At 43.1% G+C, this 22,270-nt stretch overlaps 1 protein-coding gene across 2 annotated transcripts; it reads left to right on the forward strand.

Annotated features, from left to right (window-relative positions):
- The first annotated feature begins 1,369 nt into the window (after positions 1-1,369).
- TAGAP (T cell activation RhoGTPase activating protein) lies at positions 1,370-17,284 on the forward strand. 2 transcript variants are annotated; one of them, XM_083434090.1, is made up of 13 exons: positions 1,370-1,406; positions 2,062-4,079; positions 4,469-4,659; positions 6,590-6,668; positions 7,350-7,434; positions 7,537-7,590; positions 9,523-9,589; positions 10,359-10,528; positions 10,656-10,817; positions 10,951-11,060; positions 13,265-13,460; positions 13,936-14,041; positions 15,527-17,284. In XM_083434090.1, exons 4-13 carry the CDS (start codon positions 6,649-6,651, stop codon positions 16,810-16,812), a joined length of 2,256 nt encoding a protein of 751 aa, XP_083290216.1. In that variant the 5' UTR covers positions 1,370-1,406; positions 2,062-4,079; positions 4,469-4,659; positions 6,590-6,648; the 3' UTR covers positions 16,813-17,284. The 2 variants fall into 2 exon arrangements, with proteins under 2 accessions (XP_083290216.1, XP_083290217.1); XM_083434091.1 differs by lacking the exon at positions 4,469-4,659 and having other exon boundaries at positions 2,062-2,209.
- Positions 17,285-22,270: the final 4,986 nt, after the last annotated feature.

Here is a 22,270-nt window from a genome sequence, read left to right on the forward strand (position 1 = left end):
TAAATAATGTCCGTTTTTCTTTTAGCAGCTCTTGTCCTAAAATACCTAACAAAAAAGCTTCTGGTTTTTTAAAAAAATGTTATTTAAAACATTCTTTTCAGTTTGTTGTATATCATTTCCCAAAATTTTTTGATAATCTTGCAATGCCACCACATATGATAAAATGTACCTTCCCCTTATTTACACCTCAAACAGTTCTTTTGTTCTGTTTTATACATTTTTGCCAATTTTACTGGCGTGATATACCATCATTTTCATGTAACTCTCCTTCAGATGGGCAGCAGTTCTAACCAGTGAGAAACTGTGGAGTGGTAGGCCTGGAACACAGGTTTATCAGAAGCCAGGTCTGTCTAGGCTTCACCACCACTCAGTCACCAGATGTACGTGACATGTTAGACTCACTCCAGTTTTGTTTGTTTGTTCGGTGTATTTATTGTATGGAGATAGCCTGACACATGTGTATTATGTAGTTTTGCTGCTGAAAACATTGTATACAATCATCCTACACCATGTGAGTTAGTCCATGTATACTATTCATTTCAGAGTAGGTTGTGGAGGAGAAATTCAGCTCTTATATATAGGCGAAGCTACCAAATTAACATTTTTTCAAAACAATACATCAGCCAGCGCACGGCCATCCTTCAAAACTGCTCTGAATCATGCAGTGCAGGTATTCAACCAAGTAATGTGTACTAAAAGGCATAAGCAGTGTAAAGTGAAGCACATCTATTAGTGAAAAGAACATACAAAATGCATTCTATTACAGGAAATTGTTTTGCAAAAATGTCTATATTAGACAAAACCGCATACAAAAAATGTATTTATTAGGAGAAATCTGCACTGAAACACTGATGGATTTCCATGAGGACTTTTTTTTTGGGGGGGGGGGGATTTGCAAAGTGGTGTGGAAATGTAGAGAACTGAAGACAGGAAGAATGAAAAAACACAGAGAAACTGAAATTGACAGGTTTATCCATCCCTATTTCAGATTTTGCAAAAATGTGTGTGTGTGTGTGAGTGTGAGTGTGTGTGTGTGTGTGTGAGAGAGAGAGAGAGAGAGAGAGAACAAGCTAAGCATAATGAAAGCAATAGAGATGGTCCTATAAATCTGCTCTTTGCAATCCAAAATATTACGGGAGGGAGAGGTGGAGAAAGACAAATAGGACAACCAGACTGCCCATGGGCTTACATAACTGCTCCCTCTTTATTTGCTATGTCAATGTTGCTATTGTTTCCCAGGAGACGGTTATGCTGCCAGCTCTGGCAAAGCTGGAATACATTCTATATATGAACATTCAGAGGCACCAGCGCAGAACCTGGGTTGTTTTACTAGATTATAGGGCAGGGGGGAGGGAGGTTAAAGTGTCAATGGCTGAGTAGCATCCTTTTGTCCGCTCAGCTCTGTGGTAAGCTCTGCTGTTTTCTCATTAGCATGACACTGAAACAAGCACAGATTTGTCAGCCATTTGCTGCCATGCAACTCCCATTTGCAACGGTCATCAGGGGTGCCTCACGTCAGCTGAAAGCTCTATTGAAACAGACAAATGTTTGCCATGGTTGGGATTTTCCCATTTGGGGTTTCACAAAAGAAGGAAAACAGATGCTGCTCCTTGAGGGGAGGGGGGGAAAGGGGGGGACGTAGCAGTTTGGTTCCTTATTTTCTGATTCCCATGAACCTCTTAGCTGCCCTGGCTTCAAAATAAACTTTCTCTGCCGAGTGTAACCATTTATGTTTGCAAGTTTTCCTCTTTCATAACATTGACAAACAGTGCAAGCCTAGCCACGTCTGTGCAGAAGTAAGCCCTGTTGAATTCAATGGGGCTTACTCTCAGGGTAAGTGGGGTTAGGATTGCAGTTTAAAAGTGTGTCTGAAGTTGCAGACTGCAAGCACACTAAACTGATAGCATTGCTCAGGAAACTGTGGAACAACCAGCCTCATATAACCAACAGGTTTAAGTCTAGTTAAGACATGAAGGGGTTAATACGATAGAGTAAGCTGTCCTGCCAGGCTTAGCTTACCTTGGGATGAAATGAGTAATCAAGCCTATTGTTCCCCTTCAGTCTACCTGAGAAGCTGAGTGTGTGAAGAGGTTTTGAGCTAGCTAGCATGTGTCTCACAAGCCACTTTTGAGTTCCTCTACCGATAATTTAGCAACTTTCACCACTTGGTAACTAAACCAAGTTTTACTGTGCAACCTTTGGAGAATTTGTAAATAAACCACTTTTTAATTTACCAAATGTATGGTCTTTTTCTTATGCTGGGGGAAGAGGGAAACGTTTGGAATGTCACTGTGTTTGGTGCCTGCTAAAAACTTTTTTGTGTAGGCAAGCCTACCCAGACATGAAATTCAGCATGTATTTTAAAATGCCATTTTAATTTATTTAGTTTTTAATTGCTGGTTTTATTTTATTATTCTTTTGCTAAGTTTTCATTAAAATTTGTAAATTTTGTAAATTGTAACAGCTCAGTTCCGGGATTCAAAATGTATTCCTGCACTCAGAACTGATTAATTCTCAATTAATTCTGAAAGTATGTTTTTCACACCTGACTCCAGTTGGCAGACTGTGGAGTTCTAATAACAAAGAAAGTAAACCTTGCAAGCCCAAAGTCTGCTTTAAAGTATGGTTTAACATTGTGTGCAAACCTGGCCACAGGAACAGGAGCAGACTATTTGTTATTGCAGAAGATGTTTATGCATAAATAATTCAGCACAAGATATGGGGTGGCCATATGTACTGTTTTACAGGGAAAGTTCTCAGTGAAAAGGGCTCCCTAGACCAGATCCAGTTATTAGAGTTATTAAAGTCTAAGAATGGGAAGCAGTAGGCTTGAAGCTGTCCATCAACAATTAGCAGCTGTACATCAGACTGAGCAGTAAGACAGGTCTGCTATTACGGGACTCAGCTATACAGCTCCAATTAAAATGTTTTAAGTGTGTTTTAAATGTAATATACAATGTGACACTAGATGGCGATGGTGAGCCTTATAGAAAATTCAATGTATTTTTTAAAATGCCTCAGCTTTGCTGAAAGCCCAACTCCATCAGGCATCTCCTAACCCCTTAACTGTGCCAGATGGTGCCTGAGTTTAATTCCCCCCTCCCTTCCCTCCATTTCCGTTCTTGTGTGCATGGAGACTTTTTAGATGGTAAGCCACTCTAGGAGCCTTTTGAGGCTGAAGAGTGTGGTACAAATGCTCTCAATAAATAAATATTATTGCTAAATTTGCATCTAGATATAGAAATTATCATACAAAAGGTTCTATGCACATCTTTGTCCTCAGTTGGTCCTCTTTGTGGAGGTAATTAAATTTCCACTTTTTCTGCAAGGCATAAGTAACGACTTTAATAAGATGTCCCTGAATTAAAGACCTGTCAATGCATTTTATGCATTCAAGACTTCTGGAAACTAGTTTGCAAGGAGTTTGTGAACATTCTACAGTACTAAGCAATTTCATGCTTTCTAAGCGGATTTGATAGCTTTTGGAGGGGCATAATTTTCTGGTATTTTTTGTGTGGAAATATTGATGGCAGTGGAAAAATAAGATTAGTGGCATATTTTTGAGCTTCCACCCCCACCTCATAATTCAGCAGTGTGGATTCTCTGGCCTACATGCCAAATTGGGCTAGGACAGGAGTCCTAATTTAGGCCACCACGAGACTGTTTTCCCCAAGCCATTTCCATTTTATATCCCACCAGGTAATGTAGGTAAAGACACAGTTGCCAAGGAAGAACTGGTCACCTTAAAATGCACTCTCATTTGTTCCTCAGCAAGCAGGGCTCATATTCAGTGCCTATTAAAGTTGGCACCCAATATAAGATCTGCTGGGCTTGATCCCAAGCGGAGCCAATCCCTGCTGAAAATGGGGCTTGAAGTCAGCAGCCGATTGGTGGTGACTTCAAAGCCTGCTGGGATTTGACTGGCCTGGAGTTTCTGGTTGGGACTTGAGGTCATCAGTGATCAGTCGTGATACCAAGCACTGCTTGGATCAGCTTGGATCTACCTTTGCAATGAGCTTGAAGTCAAGCTACACTGCAGAGGTAAAACAGGTCACCTGATGCATGTTTTAACTGGTCAAGTTTGTTTATTTATTTATTTTTTAAAATAATGTTTATTACTTTTCCAACACTTACAAAGAGACAGTAAAATGAAAAGAAAAAAGAAAAAAAGAAAAAGAAGAGAAAAGAACAATACAAAAACAATTTAAAATACATCAAATGCATCCATCAGATTCAACATCTTATCTTTCATTCACTTATTTCCACGACCTCCTCACGCCTCCCTTTTTGTATTCCACTTCTACTAATTATTTCAGCAATTCCTTTCCATCTTCCTCTGTTTTTTATCCTGTAATCATCTTAATACATTCTAACCTTATTTTTTCCCTTTGATACTCTATTAATCTATTTACACTTAATTCCTTATAACATTTCTACTAAAGCCATGTAACTTCATTCCATGGTCAAGTTTATTTTCCCCCATGTTCAAAGCTATAGATTCTAAATTGCTAATAATGTCACACACTAACAGCAGTGTGTGACTTATCTGTGAGTTGAGAAGAAACGGCTTCAGTACTGGCAACTAAGCCTGGCGATTGGCTGCCAACTCCCTCCTAACTCCTTTGGTTGTGAGCTGCCCTGTCAGATGGAGAGAGAAAGGTGCTAAAATGTGTGACTAAGAACTGCTCGTCCCACCTCACCTCAAGCTTCCTGTTCCATTTTCCCTTGTTGCATGCCACATCTAAAGCCGTCACTGTAGAGCTGGATGAGGAACCTTTTTCCACCAGAGGCCTGCATTCCATCCCAGGTGAACTCTCAAGGGCCACATGCCAGGGGAGTCAGGGCCAGAGGCCAAAGTGTGCAGAGCAATAAGCATAAATTTAACCTTTATATAGTAGGCTAGTTCTACACAGACACTCCTCTCTACAGTCCACCCAGACAAGACAAAGGCATTATCAGAGTTCAAGGACATATGCCAGCCCAGCAGAAACACACACAAAAGTTGTGAAGCAGAGCCAAGGAGAGACATGGCCTGTGGTGAGTTCCAAGGGCCTGATCCAAGGGCTCCATTTGACCCTTGGCTTGAGATTTCCCACCCCTGCTGTAGACACTAGTGACTAGAGCCTTCTTTAAGTTTTATCATGATAGTCAATCATGATAAAACTTAAAGAAGGGAACAGGGAACAGGGAAGGTGGAATAATTTAGAGTGGTTTCCACTGCAGTGAAAACAGTCTGAAAATGAGTTACGCCAGGCTCTCCATTTATAATGTGATCCTGAGGGGGTTTTGTTTGGCAACCCCACAAAATGCAGTGTCAATCCCTTCTTAGTAAATGTGCTTAAGGACTGCAGCCTTGGTTCCTCTTGGCCTGCCAGGATCTGCTCCCATGAGGCATGAAACCCGTTTTGGCAGCACCTGCTGTTTCACAGAGAGCGTGAGCTCACTCCGCCAGCTGTAATAAACCCCATTGTTCCTTCCAAAGGCAGCTTCCCCACTAGTGACTATTTTTCCTCCTCCACCTGGCGCTGCCTGCCTGCCACCATTTCTTGTTGTGGGGGTATTGCAGCTGGTCTCCTGGCTTTGTGGAGTTGTGTGGCGTTTTGTGAGGCTGCGTAAGGGCCAAGGCTTAATTTAACTCTCCCTTTTTAACCTGGGATGTTGGCTGCTCCAGAGAAGAGTTAGTCATGAACATCCCTAGGTATCCAAAACTCCAATGTTTCCCTCTGAAGATGGTGCTGGCCTTGTGGAGGGAAAGCAGCATTCTGGGAAATGCATGTACTTAACCATTTCATCCATTGCTTTTTTAATGGGTATTTCATTTGATTTTTTCCCCCATCAAGTAGAATATGTATGGGAGTGTCAGCAAACTTAATAGAAGAATCTGAGGCACAAATGTGTATAACTAATAGATAACTTTCTGCTTTTTGACCTTCCTCCCTCAATTTTTCTCCCCATATGCTCTATCCAACTCCATTGTCAAGGCTCAGACCCTGACCTACTTGCCTTGATTTGGAACTTTTTAAAAAGACGTGGTTTATTAATTTGAGGTCAGATTTGACGTCTTAAGAGTCGGGTGCACAGTGAAAGAAAGGTCTCTGAGAAGGATTCTCGTGCCTAAAACTGCAGAATGCCCTTTAAAAGGCCTCGAGCCAGCCTACACAAGACCACTTCTTTTTCTTCACACATCCCACCTGATTCCTGTCGTAAGGTGGAACGTTCACCTGTGAGGCACTTCATCTGTTCCATTGCCTTTCCGTCTGTGACAATACTGGGGGGTTTTTTTATTCAAGAAGGAAAAAACAAAACACCCAAACACACAGCCAGACTGCAGCTGCCCTAAAAGGAAAGAGGAAGCCAAGGGGACTGGCGAGCATCTGCCGGGGAGCTCTGACTTCTGCCTTTGAGCCGTGATGCTCCTTCCTGTGCCTCTTACGTTTGTGACTTTCCACCTGCCCCCCTTTCCACCACAACTCATTTTGCATGCAGCACACGTGGTACGGAAGGGCTCTGTGTGTGTCTCTGCATCTCTCTCTGGCAAATTAGTCTGAGGAGGAGGAGAGCGTCATGCTGGTTCCCTTTCTGTCTGCAGTTCACTCAAGTTGAAAGAACTCTGTCCAGATACCATTCTCTGGTGAGCCTAGAAGATGAATGTCTGTTAAAAGTTCACTGTAAGTAGCTCGCTGGGATTTTTGTTAAGAGAAATGTTGAGGGCAAGGCACCCACTGCCCAACTTAACTGTACCTCTTAACTGTACAGCTGATGGGGGCTTTTTGATGTTTAGCATTGCACATGAAACTTAGCACCAATATCAAGCAGGTTAGGGGTGTTCTTACATTGACAGGTGTAATCCATCTGGTTACAACTGTCTGCATCCACATAGCTTACTGCTATAGATTATCTTTTCACATTGCCACATATTTTACAGCATGCTGTACACAGTGCTTGAATGGAGTGGAATCAAGAGTTGTTTTCACTAGTGTAATGATGCTTTTATGTCAGGTTGTCGAGAGAATATTTGAATGTGGGAGCACCTTTTAGTTCACATCTGATGCTTGAGACTAATCAAAGCCTTTTCAGAGGATTGAAGGCAGTTTGAGACAGAGAGCTTACCACTTGTGGTGTGCACACTCGGTCCACTTTTCACTTGGGTAAAATAGACTTTGCGGATTTTGTACTGTGTCAAACACTCTCAGAAACCAGAGGTGACAAGGAGAGAAAACTAATGTGTGTGCGTGTCACAGCCTCTCTCTCAAATCACTTTCAGATCACTGTTGTTGTTTGTATTGAGTTTGAGTTTGCAGAAGGGGGGAATAAAATATTGTTAATATTTGCCTCCTCATTCTAAACAGGCAAACAAAAGGACTCAAAGGAGCAAACATTGTTAAAGCTTCCTTAACCAAAATCCTGATGAAGGTGCTAAGCAGCTGCAATACAGTGAGTCTTTATTGCCCCTTCAACTAATCTACTCTCTGAAGATGTTATTACGCATAACTGAATGGGATTTTCACGATATCCTGCCTTTGTTTTGATTTGCAGCCCAAAACCATAAATGCGAGTGATATGGAGACTTTGATTGCATGCCAGTCAGAGGTAAACACCAGCTTCAAATTCTTTGCTGAGTCTTTACGTTACAGGCTACAATCCTAAGCATGCTTCGTAGGAAGTATGCCCCATTGAACTTAGTGGGACTTACTTCTGAGCAAAGCTGCTCAGGATTGTACTACACAGCTCTGCCACTATGAAATCGCAGTCAGTCAAGGTTTTGCTATGCTTAATTGAAGTCAGAACAGAAACACTGCTATTGTTGCTATTGCCATTACTGTTGTCTTTTGAAATACCCAGAGTTGCCATGTACCCCTTAGCTTGTGCCTTCATGCTTATTGCATTAAAATCGTGTTTGTCGAAATTCAGTCATGAGCCTTGAGTGCAGTCCACAGTCTGGTAACTTGCAAGCAGCTCTATGTGGTCTGTTCTAGAGTGAATTAGGATGACATGCTTAACTGATATGGATGTACATCCCACTGAAATGAAAAATAGCTCTTTTCAGATGCTCTCGCCTGCTCGCCCAATTACAGTTGTATGAAGGGAGGAGCAGGGGCCCCATTCACACACTGGGTGTGAGGTCTGAGGCAAGGTTCCCGCTGTACGATTGTGGGCTCACAATATGAATTAGAACTCTGATCACTACCAAGCCAAGTTCACGGTGCTTGTTTTTATATATACAGCCTGAAATGGCTAGGGACCATGATATTTGATGAAATGCCTTATCTCATATCTACATTGCCTGGGCATGAAGGTCAGGTGGGAATGCTTTCCCGTTCCTAATGGTGCCACGTCTGCCACAAATCTGGTACATGGTTACTTGACAAAAGGCATTCTCCACACACTCTGGGAACCCCTTTCGCTCTCAGATAAGATCAGTGGCAGCACTTCACAGCTTTCAATAAAAATTTCACCCAGGCTTGATTTTTTGCTTTTGCTTGATTTTTGTTTTCACGGTTTTCTGAATTTTGTCATTAAAATTTTTTCTTGTTCTATGGGCTGATGATGCTTTTATAGATGGATTATTTAATGGCTTGGGTTGGTGTATTTTTAATGCAAGTATATTGTAAACAAGTTTGAGTCTGTTGCTTGATTCTGTTGCACATCTTTTGAGGGGGTACACCAGCTGCTAAGTTTTGAAAATAAAATAAATACATTTGTACAGCAGGTTCCCTGCTTCAGACCTTGTCCCTGTAATGTCTGAATGGAAGGGTACAGGGCCAGCAAAGACCAGGCAGCAGCCACCAGGGCCCTGTTCTCCCATTCCCACCCCCCATGTAGTTGTAGTTGTAGGAGGAAAAAGACCTGAAAAGGACATTAGACTTTGCTAAAGTAAAGATGTTTTGAATTGAGCTGTAAAGCTGAAGCCTGTATGACCATAATACCAAAGCCTAAACATATTTCACTTTAAAGCCCCATCAATTTCAATGAGACACTGTCCTATGATGTGCGGTTAGAGCCTTACTTGGGTCTATGGCTATGATCCAAAGACCTGCTTAGGTTCACAGAAGAAGCTTGCACTACTCCCTCTGGGATTGTTGACTTTTTCAGTGAGCCAATAACCCCCATGCCAAATTGCAAGCTGTTTTCGAAACTCAGTTGCTCAGTTACAAAAGCTGGGGGGGGGTGTGATAGGGGAGAAAGGTATCTGAGAAAGCATCTTGTGCCCAACTCATCCCATAGTTCACTCTATTATTGTTTTCTATACAAATTGATAAGAGCTCTGCCAGGGAACCTAGCAAGCTGGGATTGCACATGCCAGTCCATGTAACTTCCAGCCCTACTGTTGCCAATATGGACTGTTTGCTTATCCCCTGCTAAGTGCCAGGCAGAAGTTGTGAGACAACTTGAAGGAAGTTTGCTTTCCATTTGGGGGAAGAGACATTGCACAGGCATATTACGGCAGTGAGCTACGTGGATATGCTAACTAAATAAACCATTTAAGTGACTTTCTTTCTTACTTATTATTGTTTATTTCAGGCTGACATCAAGAAATGCCACTTGTTCATGCCATGTGACACTGAAGATGGACTGTGTCATCTGACTGGTGCGTTTTAACAAGGAAATGATGCCCTTTGATAAGCATGAAAATGAGTCATTCTGCCATGCCATAACGATGCTCCTTAATTTTACTATACAAGTGCAGTCAAGTGCTGAAACATTTACTTTGCTCCACTGTGCAGTAGCAGCAGATAGTAGGATCTGTCTTTACAGAGGTTATACTTTGTTTCTTCCTGATGGGGCCATTCTGTGCAATGGAACAGCAGCAGCCTGGCATGCCCCCACGTTTAAGACTGGGATTACAATCAGTATCAGCTTTGTAAATTGCCCCCTGGTGGCAGCTCTGCATAGAACTGAGGTTTCTAATACTGTAGTAGGCAACGAGTTTGGCGGGAAGGCCATTGTAAAGCCAAAGCAAAGTGGCTACAGATTCTTCCACCTTAGTTATGCTGCATCTGCACTGTACATTTAAAGCACTGTTATACCACTTTCAGGGTACTGAGGGTTGCTAGGAGGCCTCTATTCCCCTCATGAAGCTCTATGAACTGGTGCCCTCTTTCTCCTTGTCTGTTTGTTTTACGTTTTAGGCTGCACATCATATACTCACTTAGCTGGGAGTCAGGCCCATTGAATCTAATGGGGCTCACCTCTGAACAGGCACACATGGGATTGCACTATTAATCACCTATACTTCATGGCTTCTCTTTATTCCATGGGGGTTTTACGTCTCTTTATACAATTTAGCAGTAATATGTCATTCACCCGTGTATCTAATGTTACTCATTTTTCTTGTTCCTTTTTCTTCTCTTCAACAGATAGTAATAAGAAGAGAAAGAAAGTAATATCTTGGCCATTTATGCTGAGAAGAAGCACCACTGGATCAGAGACTCTGGGGAATCTGGAATCTGACCTAAAGCCTCCACTGTTTGACCAGCCATTGTCGATTGTCTGCAGTGAAGATGATATGCTGCCCAAGCCAATACAGGTAAGCAAAGCGTATACATATTCCAGGTAAACAGTTGTGTTACAATGACTGTGTTGGGTTCTTTCTGGCTGTTTCTAATGAGATGACAAGCAGCCTTTCTTTTGTTCTTGTTCTTTTGCGTAAATAGGATATCCTTACAATGCTCTTCTTGGAAGGGCCTTTAACAGAAGGAATATTCCGGAAAGCTGCCAACGAAAAGGCCCGCAAGGAGCTGAAAGAAGAGTTAAACTTTGGAGGGAAAGTTGTTTTCGAAGATAAACCTGTTCATCTGTTAGCAGTGGTTTTAAAGGTATATTTGCTTGGTTTCTTGCTGTAACAATTTGTTTCATTACCCCAACTCTTGGAAAAGGCACCAATACTTACTGTTACACTATAGCAAAACATGTTTCCTCCATGTTAAAATGAGGCTCATTATCTTGCAGGATTTCCTTCGAAACATTCCCCATAAACTGCTGCTCTCTGAGCTTTATGATGAGTGGATGATGGCACTGGAGAAGATGACCCACCACAAAAGAACTGAAGCAATGAAAGAGTAAGCTGATCCTCCTTCAGAAAGTCTCTTATTGCTGTGCCTTGCAATGCAGTGGGATCCTGATCCTAAACATATATCCTTGTCAGAAGGTTGATTCAGGTGGAGATTCCTTCCAAGTGTGTATGCTTACGATTACAGCCCTACAGCTTTTATCTCAGCTCATATTTATTCTGGTAATGGTTTAAGGAATCATTTAGGTGGCTTTTAAGGTCACCTCCATGATTCCTCATGATTCTTATTGAAAGTACACCTGAACATGCTTGTTTGTGAAACCGATCGATATCAATGGTGATCATGCTTAGGATGTCTAAGAGTGATTCTAAGTATGTTTGCTCAGAAATATGTCTCTCTGAAGTTGGGCTTATTCTCCAATAAGTATGGGTCAGATTGCATCCTAAGGCTTGCAATCATATAAACGTAGTGGGAACTTACTTAAGAATAAATCTATATATGGTGAAACTACTATTTGTGCAGTCAACAACAAGGGAAGGTTTGAGGGTTTTCTCTTCCAAACTATGAGCTTGCTTTCAATAATTTTTCTTCTCTAGTTCAAAAGGGTGTGAAAGTGGTCCTAAGGGGGCAAATGTGGTAGAAGGTTATGTATTCCCACTGCCAAGGCAATTGGTATGTCAAGACAGAAAATGTTGTCTCAGTTGCCTAAGCCACTGGTTTTTCAACCAGTGTGCTGCGGCACCCTGGGGTGCCTTGAATGATGGCCAGGGGTGCTGCAGGCAACGCTGGCCTCTGTCCCTCTTTCCATCCCTCCTTCCTCTGATGCCCTCTCACATCTCTGCCTCCCAAAGGCTTGCACAGCTGTTTGTTGCAACAGCTCTGGCTACAAGCTTCGCAGGCAATTGGTGCTTCTGGGGCTGGGCAGGGGGGGCTTCCCAGGCCCCTGTGGGGCAGTGTGAGGAGGTGCCTCTTTTTGGGGCAGGGGGGAGCAGCTCAGAGACCAGGGGCGGCAGCTGCGGTTGTCCAGAGGACTACCAAGGAAAGGGGAGAGGAAGCTGAGGTAACACTCCACAAGGGAGGGTATTTGAAAAAGGGTGAGAGGCTGCCAGCTCTGCAGGCAAGAGGTGACATAACTGGGCCCTTGAGTCCCACAGGAGTGCTGCAGAAAAAATGTAGCTGGTCAAGGGAGCCAACTCAAAAAGTTTGAAAACCTCTGGCCTAGGCAATGGGGTTGTATTTACTCTTTCCTACAATTCAGAATGAGGACTTTGTTTGCCTCATGAAGTTATCAGCCAAATCTGAATGGCTACATGACATCGTGAAGGTATCATCCTGTCACAGTGATCACATCACCAGATCTGAATGATAATGTGAAACATGTCATCTCTATGTGATCCCTATGATCTCTATGTGATCCCTGAATGGCAAGGATGAAGCAGTGAAGAAGCCCTTCACTGACTGCAGCTGGGTGCAGGACGGAGGTGAAAGAGTGAAATGTACAGTATTTCTCATAAATGTTTTTGCACACTTTGAAATAGCAACTATCGCAGCAAAAACAAAGCTCACACAAATTTAGAACATCGTAAATTGTAGTCCTAAGTGTATTTACTTTCAAGCAAGCTCCACTGAATTCAATAGGATTTACTGCTGAGCAAGCATGATTAGGATCCGGTTATAACAAGTATTGAAAGCTTACAATCCAGTTACCATTTTACTAAAATAAACAGTGAGTGAGTAATGGTATGCCGCAAACAAATACATTCAACTACTGAGAACTTTTAAGCCACATTGAAGTCAGTAGGAGTAAAATGTGCTCAACCCTGGATGAACCGTGACCATATTTTCAGTCACCTTTTCAATCCTGTAGGGAGAATAGCCAACCCTCTGTGATAGCTAAGAACTGACTTACATGGAATAAATGTCAATATTTATTTATTTGTTTGTTTGTTGTTTAAAAAATGTGCATACCATGCTTATTATTGTTACAAATATCAAATTAGGTGCTTTTTTAACTCCATAGTTTTATATCGGAATTACACTGTTTGGGGCCTGGTCAGGAGTTTGTGGTTAGCCAGTTTCGACCATGCAAAGCTACAGTCTGGGGACTTTTGAATGGGAATTTTGAGAGACCACTTTAAGTGAGCATTTCCACATTTGAGCGGAAGTATCACTCATACTGGTGAATCTGATGGTTTTAAAAAAGCAGAAGTTTCTGAGGATGACTTTTTCCTCTCATATGTTCATTTCTTTAGGGTTGCGAGCAAACTCCCGAGACCCAACCTTCTTCTGCTCAAGCATTTGCTCTGCGTGCTTCACCACATCAGCAAAAGCTCAGACATCAACAAAATGGATTCCAGCAACCTTGCCATCTGTGTTGGGCCAAACATGCTGACTCCAGTTCGTGACCAAAGCCTTCCACTTGAAGCCCAGAAAAAGCTAACAGATAAGGTTGGCTTACTTTTGCTTCCTGTTCCCATCATGTTCACTTTTCATCTTTTGCTATTTATTTTCCAAAATAAAGGCCATTGCTATGACACACATTGAAACACAGGAAGCCGACTTATGGCGAATCGGACCAGCTATTTCCCCATTGTCTACCCTAGCTTCATGCAGCGTGTAGTTAAACTATGGAGCTCAGAGTAATAACAATGATCTTATTATTTATACCCTGCCACCTGATTCCAGGCTTCTCTCAGGCATCTCTAGCAGTCTTCAGTGGTGATGGGCAAAGGCCCTGAGCCAAAACAGGTGGGGAAAGCAAGGCAGGTTAGCCATGCATTTCCTTTCCATCCCATCTGCAGGACTACACCATATATGTCCTGCAAATTTCCCTTCCAGAATTCTTAAATGTGAAGAACTATACAAATAACTGTTGGTTGAGACGAATGCCTGATTAACAAATATCCTTCTTTGATTTGCACAGGTGAAGACACTGGTGGAATTTCTGATTGATAACTGCTTTGATATATTTGGGGAGGAAATCTCTTCACTGTTCAACATCTCTCCTGATGATTCCCTGGACAGGACAGGTACTAATAATATTCTATATCTGCATCCGGCTTCTTTAACGATTTGGCTAATCACGATTCAGAGAAATGTTTTCTCTTGAATGTGCCAGGATTTCGTTGAAAGTGCCACACCAATAGCTTGATATAATTGTTCATTGTTGGTTTATTTAGACGTGTTCTAAACTGCTGAGGAAGTGGTTAGTGATAGCCAACAAACCACAATGCTGGATCCTGTCCAACTGTTAAGCAGATGTATCTCAAAAGGAACATAGGAAGCTGCCTTTTGCTTAGTCAGACCAGTGGTCCATTGAGCTCGGTGACAGTGGTTCTTCAGGGTTCTGTCAGGGGTCTCTTCCAGCCCTACCTGGGGGTTGAGTCTGGGGCCCCTTCTGCAGGCAAACCAAATGCTCTCCCACTGAGCTCGGGTCCTTCCTCTGACAATCTCATATGTGAGTCTAATCCTATTAACCTACCACTAAAGTGGCTCTCCTACAGCAGTAGGCAAAAAGACCTCATTAAGCCACGTGAAGCTTCAACTAGAGGTACAGCCTTGAGTGGTGCTTTGCAGGATCAATGGACATATGAAAGAACCCTGGGTAAATGTGGAATGTCAATGTCTTTGGTTCTCACTTCCTTTTTACGCAGTTTGAGAAGGGGCAAAATGAGGTATCTGCTTCACACGTAGAAGATCCCAGGCTCAGTTCCCAGTATCTCCAGGTGGAACTGGGGATGTTCCCTGTCTAGAACCCTGGAAAGTTGCTGCCTCTCAGTGTTGATGACATTGAGATAGCTGGGCCAGCATTCTGACTCTGTATGAGCCAGTTTCCTGTGTCCCTATGGCATCTCAGGATGGCTGTATGTTGACCTAATAGCAGGCAGTTGTGTTTTACCTCAGAAACGTCAATAGAATTTCTCGGGCATTTAGAATGTGAGAAACCAGGATGAAGCACCTCTCATTTCTGAAGATAAAAAAATTTACTGTATATGTTTATATAGTATTTTTAATCATCGGAGATATTAGACAGAGCATGGAGGGGAGAAAAACCATGTGTATTTTGGTAAAAACATGAAAAATAAAAGTCACCAGTTCCCTAGGTTGGTAGAATTGCACACTACAATTTTTGGTAAATTCAAAAATATTGTTCTTAATGTTGAGGAATGTGGGCATTTGTCCATGACACTTTTAGAAGTAGAAAAATTTCAGGGGTACCCTGCCCTCCAGTTGTTGTTTGTCAGACCCAACCAACATAGCCAATAGTCGGGGGTGATGAGAATTGTAGTCTATCAACATCTGGAAGGTACCACTTTGGCTACCCTTAAATTATAGGCTTTCATATTGCAGAACCAGATTTGTCTTTCTACTGTGTCTGGAAGGTTTTAGCCCGCCCGCCCCTCCATTGCTATTTATATGCAATATATACATTTTTGTTGCTGCTAATGGTAATTGGCTAATTTATAAAGACTGGACTTGCCCCAGTTTGCTCACATTTGCTTCCTCTCCTCCAGATACGTTGTCTGCTAGACGCCAACATGATTCTGCCTATGACAGCACAGATTTTGAGGAAGAATGCAATTCCAGTGAACTCCAGGCCAACGATCTACCACAAGCCAGGGGAACAGAACACAGGTGCAGCAGTACAGAGCTGTACTCTCGAGAGCCAGTAGCCCAGACTCCACCTGTCTCTTCTCCTGTGACCCGGTTTAAAAAATCCATAGGCAACCTGGATAGGAGGTTCTCTGAGCCAGACATGCTCTCTTCTAAGGGCTGCCAGGGAAGCTGTATGAGAAGCCAGAAGTTAGCCAGAAGTGAGGAGAGTGTCCTTCGGCAGGAGGAACTGCGGTTGAAGTGCCAAGGCCTGAGAGAGGAAATGGCAGGAGAATGTCATCTTGCAGGCCTCTATAGGAACAAGAAGCCATCCAACCTGACAATAAAAACTAGTCTGCTGTCGGAATTGTCAAACAATTCATTGCCCAGAACATCCTCTGGCAGTTCGCTAGACAGTGCTTCTCCAGTCTCTGATTGTTCTGTCTTCACCAGCTCACCACTGACGTCGCCTTCCATCGCCAAGAAAAACGCCTTAACTCGGCCGCAGTCTTTTTCTACCAAGGCTTCCAGCGGAAGTGACACCACCTCTGTCAGAGAGCTCAAGAGGCATTCCATGTCGTTTTCTGTGGCAACCCGCAAGAAGGTGCTAGAGAAAACCCAGAGCTGTGGTATAGGTGGCTTTCAGAGGGACAGTTTCAAGAAGGACTCCAAGAAAGAGAGACATCTTTCCTGCCGCATAGTCCACGCAACTTGTGCTGATGACCACAGCCCAGCACCTTCGCGGGGTCAACCGAGGTCTCGTTTCATGTCAGCAGATGAAGTGTTTCGGCTTGTGGACCAGAGGAATCCTGGAAATCCTCCGTCTTATGAGGAGGCTACCAGAAACTGCTCAGCTGCTAGGCTTCCCTCATACAGTAGCTTAACGGTTCGAAATATGAGATCCACTGTGCTGTCTCCAGACTTCGAGCCTCAGCGTCCGAGACTCAATAAAGAGGTTACAAACAAAGTATACAAGGACTTTTTTAACGACAGGCTCTCTGTGACCAGTGATCCTAAGGACAAGGCACCAGCCGTTGACTTTGTTATTGGAATACATTCCCGAGCTAATTTGCCCCTAACCCCTCAAGTCTATCGCCTCAGGACCATGTCTGGGTCTTATCAAAAGAACAAACAAGAATACCTGACACAGCCATGCAGCCAGCCAGACTTTGGCCATATACAGTGTGCTAAGGAATCCTATGTTTAACTTATCTCTCCCCTTTCAACACAATGTCTGCTGTACACATGGCACGAAAGCAAGTCTTTCAACTGCATCTAATATAAGCTCTCCTATGTCTACCTTTCCTTGAAAAGGTAGTTTTCTCAGTGTCATATGGAATACGCACTGTTCTTCCTGAAATGTGTAGCTCTTGTACATAATGGATATATCTCTTGTTATTTTGTCTGTGGGTTTTAAAGCAATACAAGAGGACTGGCATTTTTATTCATCTTGTTCCTTATACATTGTGTGATCATTCCTTTCCCCCTTAAATATAGCCAGGAGTCCAGACTGCTGTAGGAAATGCTCTAGACCATCTTAACAATGAGCTGCTTTGCCTGGGTTTGCATTACTCAAGTGTCCTAGTATCTACCACTTCCCCTTTATATGCTATTTCCAACTGAAATAAACCTCCGTCTTATGAAATGGTCCCCAGCCAAAAATAAAAAATAAAAATGCAGGATCTGCTTTCTGTTTCTTTAGGTTATCACTAAAAATCCAAGCAAATACCCTCATCTGCAACATCTTTTCTGCTAGTTCAATGGATCTGAAGATTTGCCTTTCTGAATAAATGTTCATCCAGGTCACTATTCTGTCTCTTAATGTAGCCTGTCAGATGCTTGAGCACAATGGAGATTAGATCAACAGAGATATGCTACCTTTGAACTTCATTATTGCTGTTAGCTAAGAACCCATTACAACTGGATGCTGTGCAGAAAATTATTTAAAAACAAAAAGGCAGCAACCCCAAAGTTTCCAATTTTTAATGCTGTCTCCTCCCAATTTCATTACCCCACCTCAAATTCTAACAAGATCCCACTTTTCAAAACCTAGCAGAGAATAATTCAGGGTAGTGTTCAACTAGGTTTTACTCATAGTAGACCAATTGTAGTTAATGAACCTAACTTAGTCATCTTCATCCATTTTAATGGGTGTACTCTGAATCAAACTTAGTTGAATATTACATTCAGTCTCCTTTTTCAAGCATCCTGAACTCCCATAGGCAACTTGCATACACATTCAACTGGTGATTAGAACTCCAGCTATTGCCACTGCTATCGGTTACAGCTTTTGGCAATGGCCCCAAGCCACTCCATGCATGTATAGTGCAACTAGATGGTGACATGTATTGTCCCAATCAAAGGATGCAAGGATGCCAACTTAGTGAGATCTGGATGATTCTTCTGATGTTGATGTCCACCTGCATCTTCTTTGATTCTCAGTCTAAGCCAGTTTTGAAGATACAGTGAATTGCAGGAATTCTTTCAGGGAGGTAAAGGCTAGCAGTGGCTGCCAGCTATACTGGCTATCCTCTGTCTCCATGGTCAGAGTCAGTAGGCTTCTGAATACCAGTTGCTAGATATCACAGGAGGGGAGAGTGCTCTTGCGCCCTGCTTGTGGGCTTCCCATAGGCATCTAGTTAGCCACTTTGATAACAGGATGCTAGACAACAGGGGCCATTAGCCTGAAACAACAGGCTCTTACTGCGTACTTGTGACTCCGTGGAATTGTACAAAATGGGGATTTGAGACCTGTTGAGAGTGCTCTTCTGAACTTGCAGTATTACTTTTAAAAACACATTGTTCTTGCTATATCAATAGCAGCAGTCTTTTTTATTCATGGCTCACAGTAACCTAGTAGAGTGAACATAGCAATGTGCAAGCAATTGTTTTTAATTCAGAAGTAGAATAAAGAATAAAGCACCTTTCCTGCCTAGAACACCTGTACTGAAGTTGCTGTTTGTTTTCTAATATGCAACCAATGTCTGCAAAAGGGGGGGGGCAGAGCTGGATGATAATACAGGAATGACTATGTGGTCATGTGTGACCTGGCTCTTAGGAGGCAGTCAAAAGTTTGCATGTAGATCGCTGTGGGTAAAACCTCAGTGCCTAGGACTTGCTGATCATAAGGTCGGCGGTTCAAATCCCCGCGGGGGATATATAGCAGATTAAATTCCCCTTCCACTGCCCCCACAGTATAAACCGATGTGCATGATAAAGTCATAAGGTGTTCTTGGACAAATAGCTGTCAGTGCTAAAATGCTGCAAAGGTTATTAATAACTTGCAAAATGCACATGGTGATGACAGGTGGAATACATACGGAAGCAATGGCTGTACTGCACAGTCTCTTGGGTTGGTGTAAAATTGCCTGACACCACTCCCTATGGTTTCTGTGTCAATAGAGCCTCTGGAAGGTTAGTTACACCGTGTGTCTGACTGTGGGCTCCTCCAGAGAAACTATTTATTGAGCATTCATCCTGCTCTGCTTGCACAGAGGTTATACTAAAGCATTCTTTGTTTGCAGGGCAGTTATAAGACATCCTGATTGGCTTGTGGGGTGTTTATGTGTCTTCCCAGAATTCATTAATCCCACACTTTTCAGTGCATTTTCCCATCACTTTCCTAACAGCAAAAAGCAAATTTCTTCATCAAAGTGGATTTGTTGCACTAGGGTGACAGAGCACATTAATCCACTCTAATTAAATTAATGGCATGCGCTTGAATTCCTCCCACAAAACGGTAACATTCTGAAGGCACTCTAGCTTTGCACAAATGCAATGAAACCCTGAGCTATACGGATATGAGGCAATCTGCTGGCTCAGTGGGGTAACCCACAAGATTGCCCTCGTTCACGATAAGAAGGGTGCCGGAGAAGATGAGGAAATCACTTCCGTTTCAAACTGCTTAATCCTCATGTGAAGCAAAGCATTATGGCAGGAAACTCAAAACCACGCTCGGCCTAGGCTTTTTGTTTTCTATGAAATCTGATGTCAACATCAGCATTTATCTTTCACAGTATATCAACAAGGGATGTAAAGTTCTTTATCTGTGTTTGTTAACACTTCACCGGACAAGGTCATTTCTTAAATTATTTCGATTACAAAGTCCCATCTTTCATACAAGCTTACAGTTACATGATCCCAAGGATTTCTTTGTCACATGAATGACTGCCCTCTAGGATGGTGACTCACAAGTTGGATTGCAACACTTTCCTCTATATTTCCTTGGGGTTTCAAGACACAGCTATGGTTGCTATGGTGGTGTGTTTCCTGATTCATATCTCCCGTTCAGCTTAGGTACGATCAGTTCTTGTTTTCTTGTAAACACACACAGACACACAGAAAAGCATGCTACTGAGATACAGTTGTTACATCCACTTTCTGGCAAGGTACTAGCTGAAAGGACCAGTTGTATGGATGAAGCACAACTTTAAAGCCTTGGAGAGAGCAAGTCAACAGGCAGAAACAGCAAAGAGGAAGAACAGCAGGTCCAAGAGGCTCCAAGGAGTGGCAGTGGGTCTGCTGCTGAAGCATGGGCCTCAAAGGATGCCCAACAGTGCCAACACCTTCTGCACACAGCCACCATTGGCTTCACGTGGAAATTGCATGGACTCACCAAGTTATGAACCAAGGCCTCCACACGGCATGTGCCAATTCTGCAATTGCAACTTGTGATCATGGGAATTACAGGGTACAGGTGCACAGTGTTTTATAAAGGCTCATAGACTTTCATGAAGTCCCCACCAAGCTGTGAGCCCACCAGCAGCCCTTATGGCAACCAACAAGTGCAGTGGCCATTCTACACTTCATGTTCCTGCCAGCGGAGCTTTTCCCCTGCTGGCGTCTTCCTGCCAATGTTCCAGAAGGTTCAGCCAGTGGAGGTGTCATCCTGCCAGTGCAGCTTCATTTCTGTCAGTAGGGATATGCACAAACCAGAAAATTCAGTTCAGTTTGGTGCTTCAGAAAACTGCTTGCCTCGGTCGAAAGCACTTTAGAGACTGCCTGATTTGCAAAACAGCCCACATTCGTTTGAAACACTTTAGAGACTACCTGGTTTGGCTCAGGGTCCAAGTCTGCTTCAGGAACCAGCAGGCTTCATTTCCTACCATTCACAATTGGAAAATTTAAAAACGGCTATAACATTTTCTCCTTGTTGACAGAAGTGGGTGAAATTGCACTAGAGTGGATTCTGCCTGCCAAATTAAAGACAAATAGGTTTGTGGGGGTTTTGCTGAGCACCTTAAAAAATAAATAAAATAAAATTTCTTTTGGGCAGAATTGGAAGAAATGTGCAAACACATTTGCTCCTTTTGAGAGGATAACTCCTACCAAATGTCAGAAAGAAGGTGCAGCTGTTTTCCTGCAAGGGCCTTTACAGTTTTGGAGCAGGTAAAAAAGGATTCAGTTAATCTTGCCTAATATTTAACAGACAATTGGTCTTGCAATAGCGAACGTAAGAGAGGAGTTCCTACAAAACAATCTTGCCAAATTCCAAACAAATAGGGCAGTGGCAGAACTTCATGCTCCAGCACCGGGGGGGGGGGGCAGAGAGCAGGCGGGGGCAGGGCTGGCACGCATCCCGAGGGCGTGACACGCCGCCCACAGGGGCGTGGTGTGCATCCCAGGGGCATGGAATGCCGCCTGCGGGGGAGTGGCGCCCAGCACGGGCGGGGGATAGCCACGATGGAACCCCACTAAACATCGTTCTGGAGGTCTGTACTTAACCTGAAACTGTTCTTAACCTGAAGCACCACTTTAGCTAATGGGGCCTCCAGCTTCTGCCGCGCCGCCAGAGCCCGATTTCTGTTCTCATCCTGAAGCAAAGTTCTTAACCCGAGGTACTATTTCTGGGTTAGCGGAGTCTGTAACCTGAAGCGTCTGTAACCTGAAGCGTCTGTAACCTGAGGTACCACTGTACCTCAGTTTGGCTCAGGAGTTGAAATTTGTCCAAACCCACTCACTGAACACCCTTATCCAACAGCAGACTGAAGCCACTCAACCAGTGCATCTCCGGGGTGGATATGTGCCCTCACTAGTCTGCAGTTTAATTCTTTACTAGCCCTGCTCCTGTGCCTTTAACAGCCTCATTTAGCAAGTAAATCTGTCCTGGCATAAAGATAAGAACTTAAGAAGAGTCTACTGGGTCGGATCAAAGGCCTATCTCCTCCTCCTCCTCTTCCTTCTTTGGCAATCACTCGTAGTTGAGTAAGATTGTATTCCATAAACACGGTTTTAACAGTGAGTCCATAAGTGACTGTGGAGGCAAATTCTGGATCCACACGTCCTTCCACAGGTTTCTGGGTGGGCGTTGATCATGGTGAGGGTTTGCCAAACGTGCCTTCCTCTTAGCTCATTTCTCCTTTTCGTCCTGAGTTCGAGCATCTTCAAAACCCATGACACCTTTGGTAAAGGCTGTTCTCCAACTGGAGCACTTGCAGGCCAGTGTTTCCCAGTTGTCAGCGTTTATACTACTTGTTTTAGATTTGCCTTGAGAGAGTCTTTGAACCTCTTTTGTTGACCACTGGCATTACGCTTTCCATTTTAAAGTTCAGAATAGAGTAGTTGCTTTGGAAGATGATAAACAGGCATCCGTACAACATGACCAGTCCAACAAAGCTGATGTTGAAGAATCGTTGCTTTGACACTAGTGATCTTTGCTTCTTCCA

The sequence above is a fragment of the Podarcis tiliguerta genome, assembly GCF_965153285.1.
Source record: "Podarcis tiliguerta genome assembly, chromosome: 3".
NCBI lineage: Eukaryota > Metazoa > Chordata > Lepidosauria > Squamata > Lacertidae > Podarcis > Podarcis tiliguerta.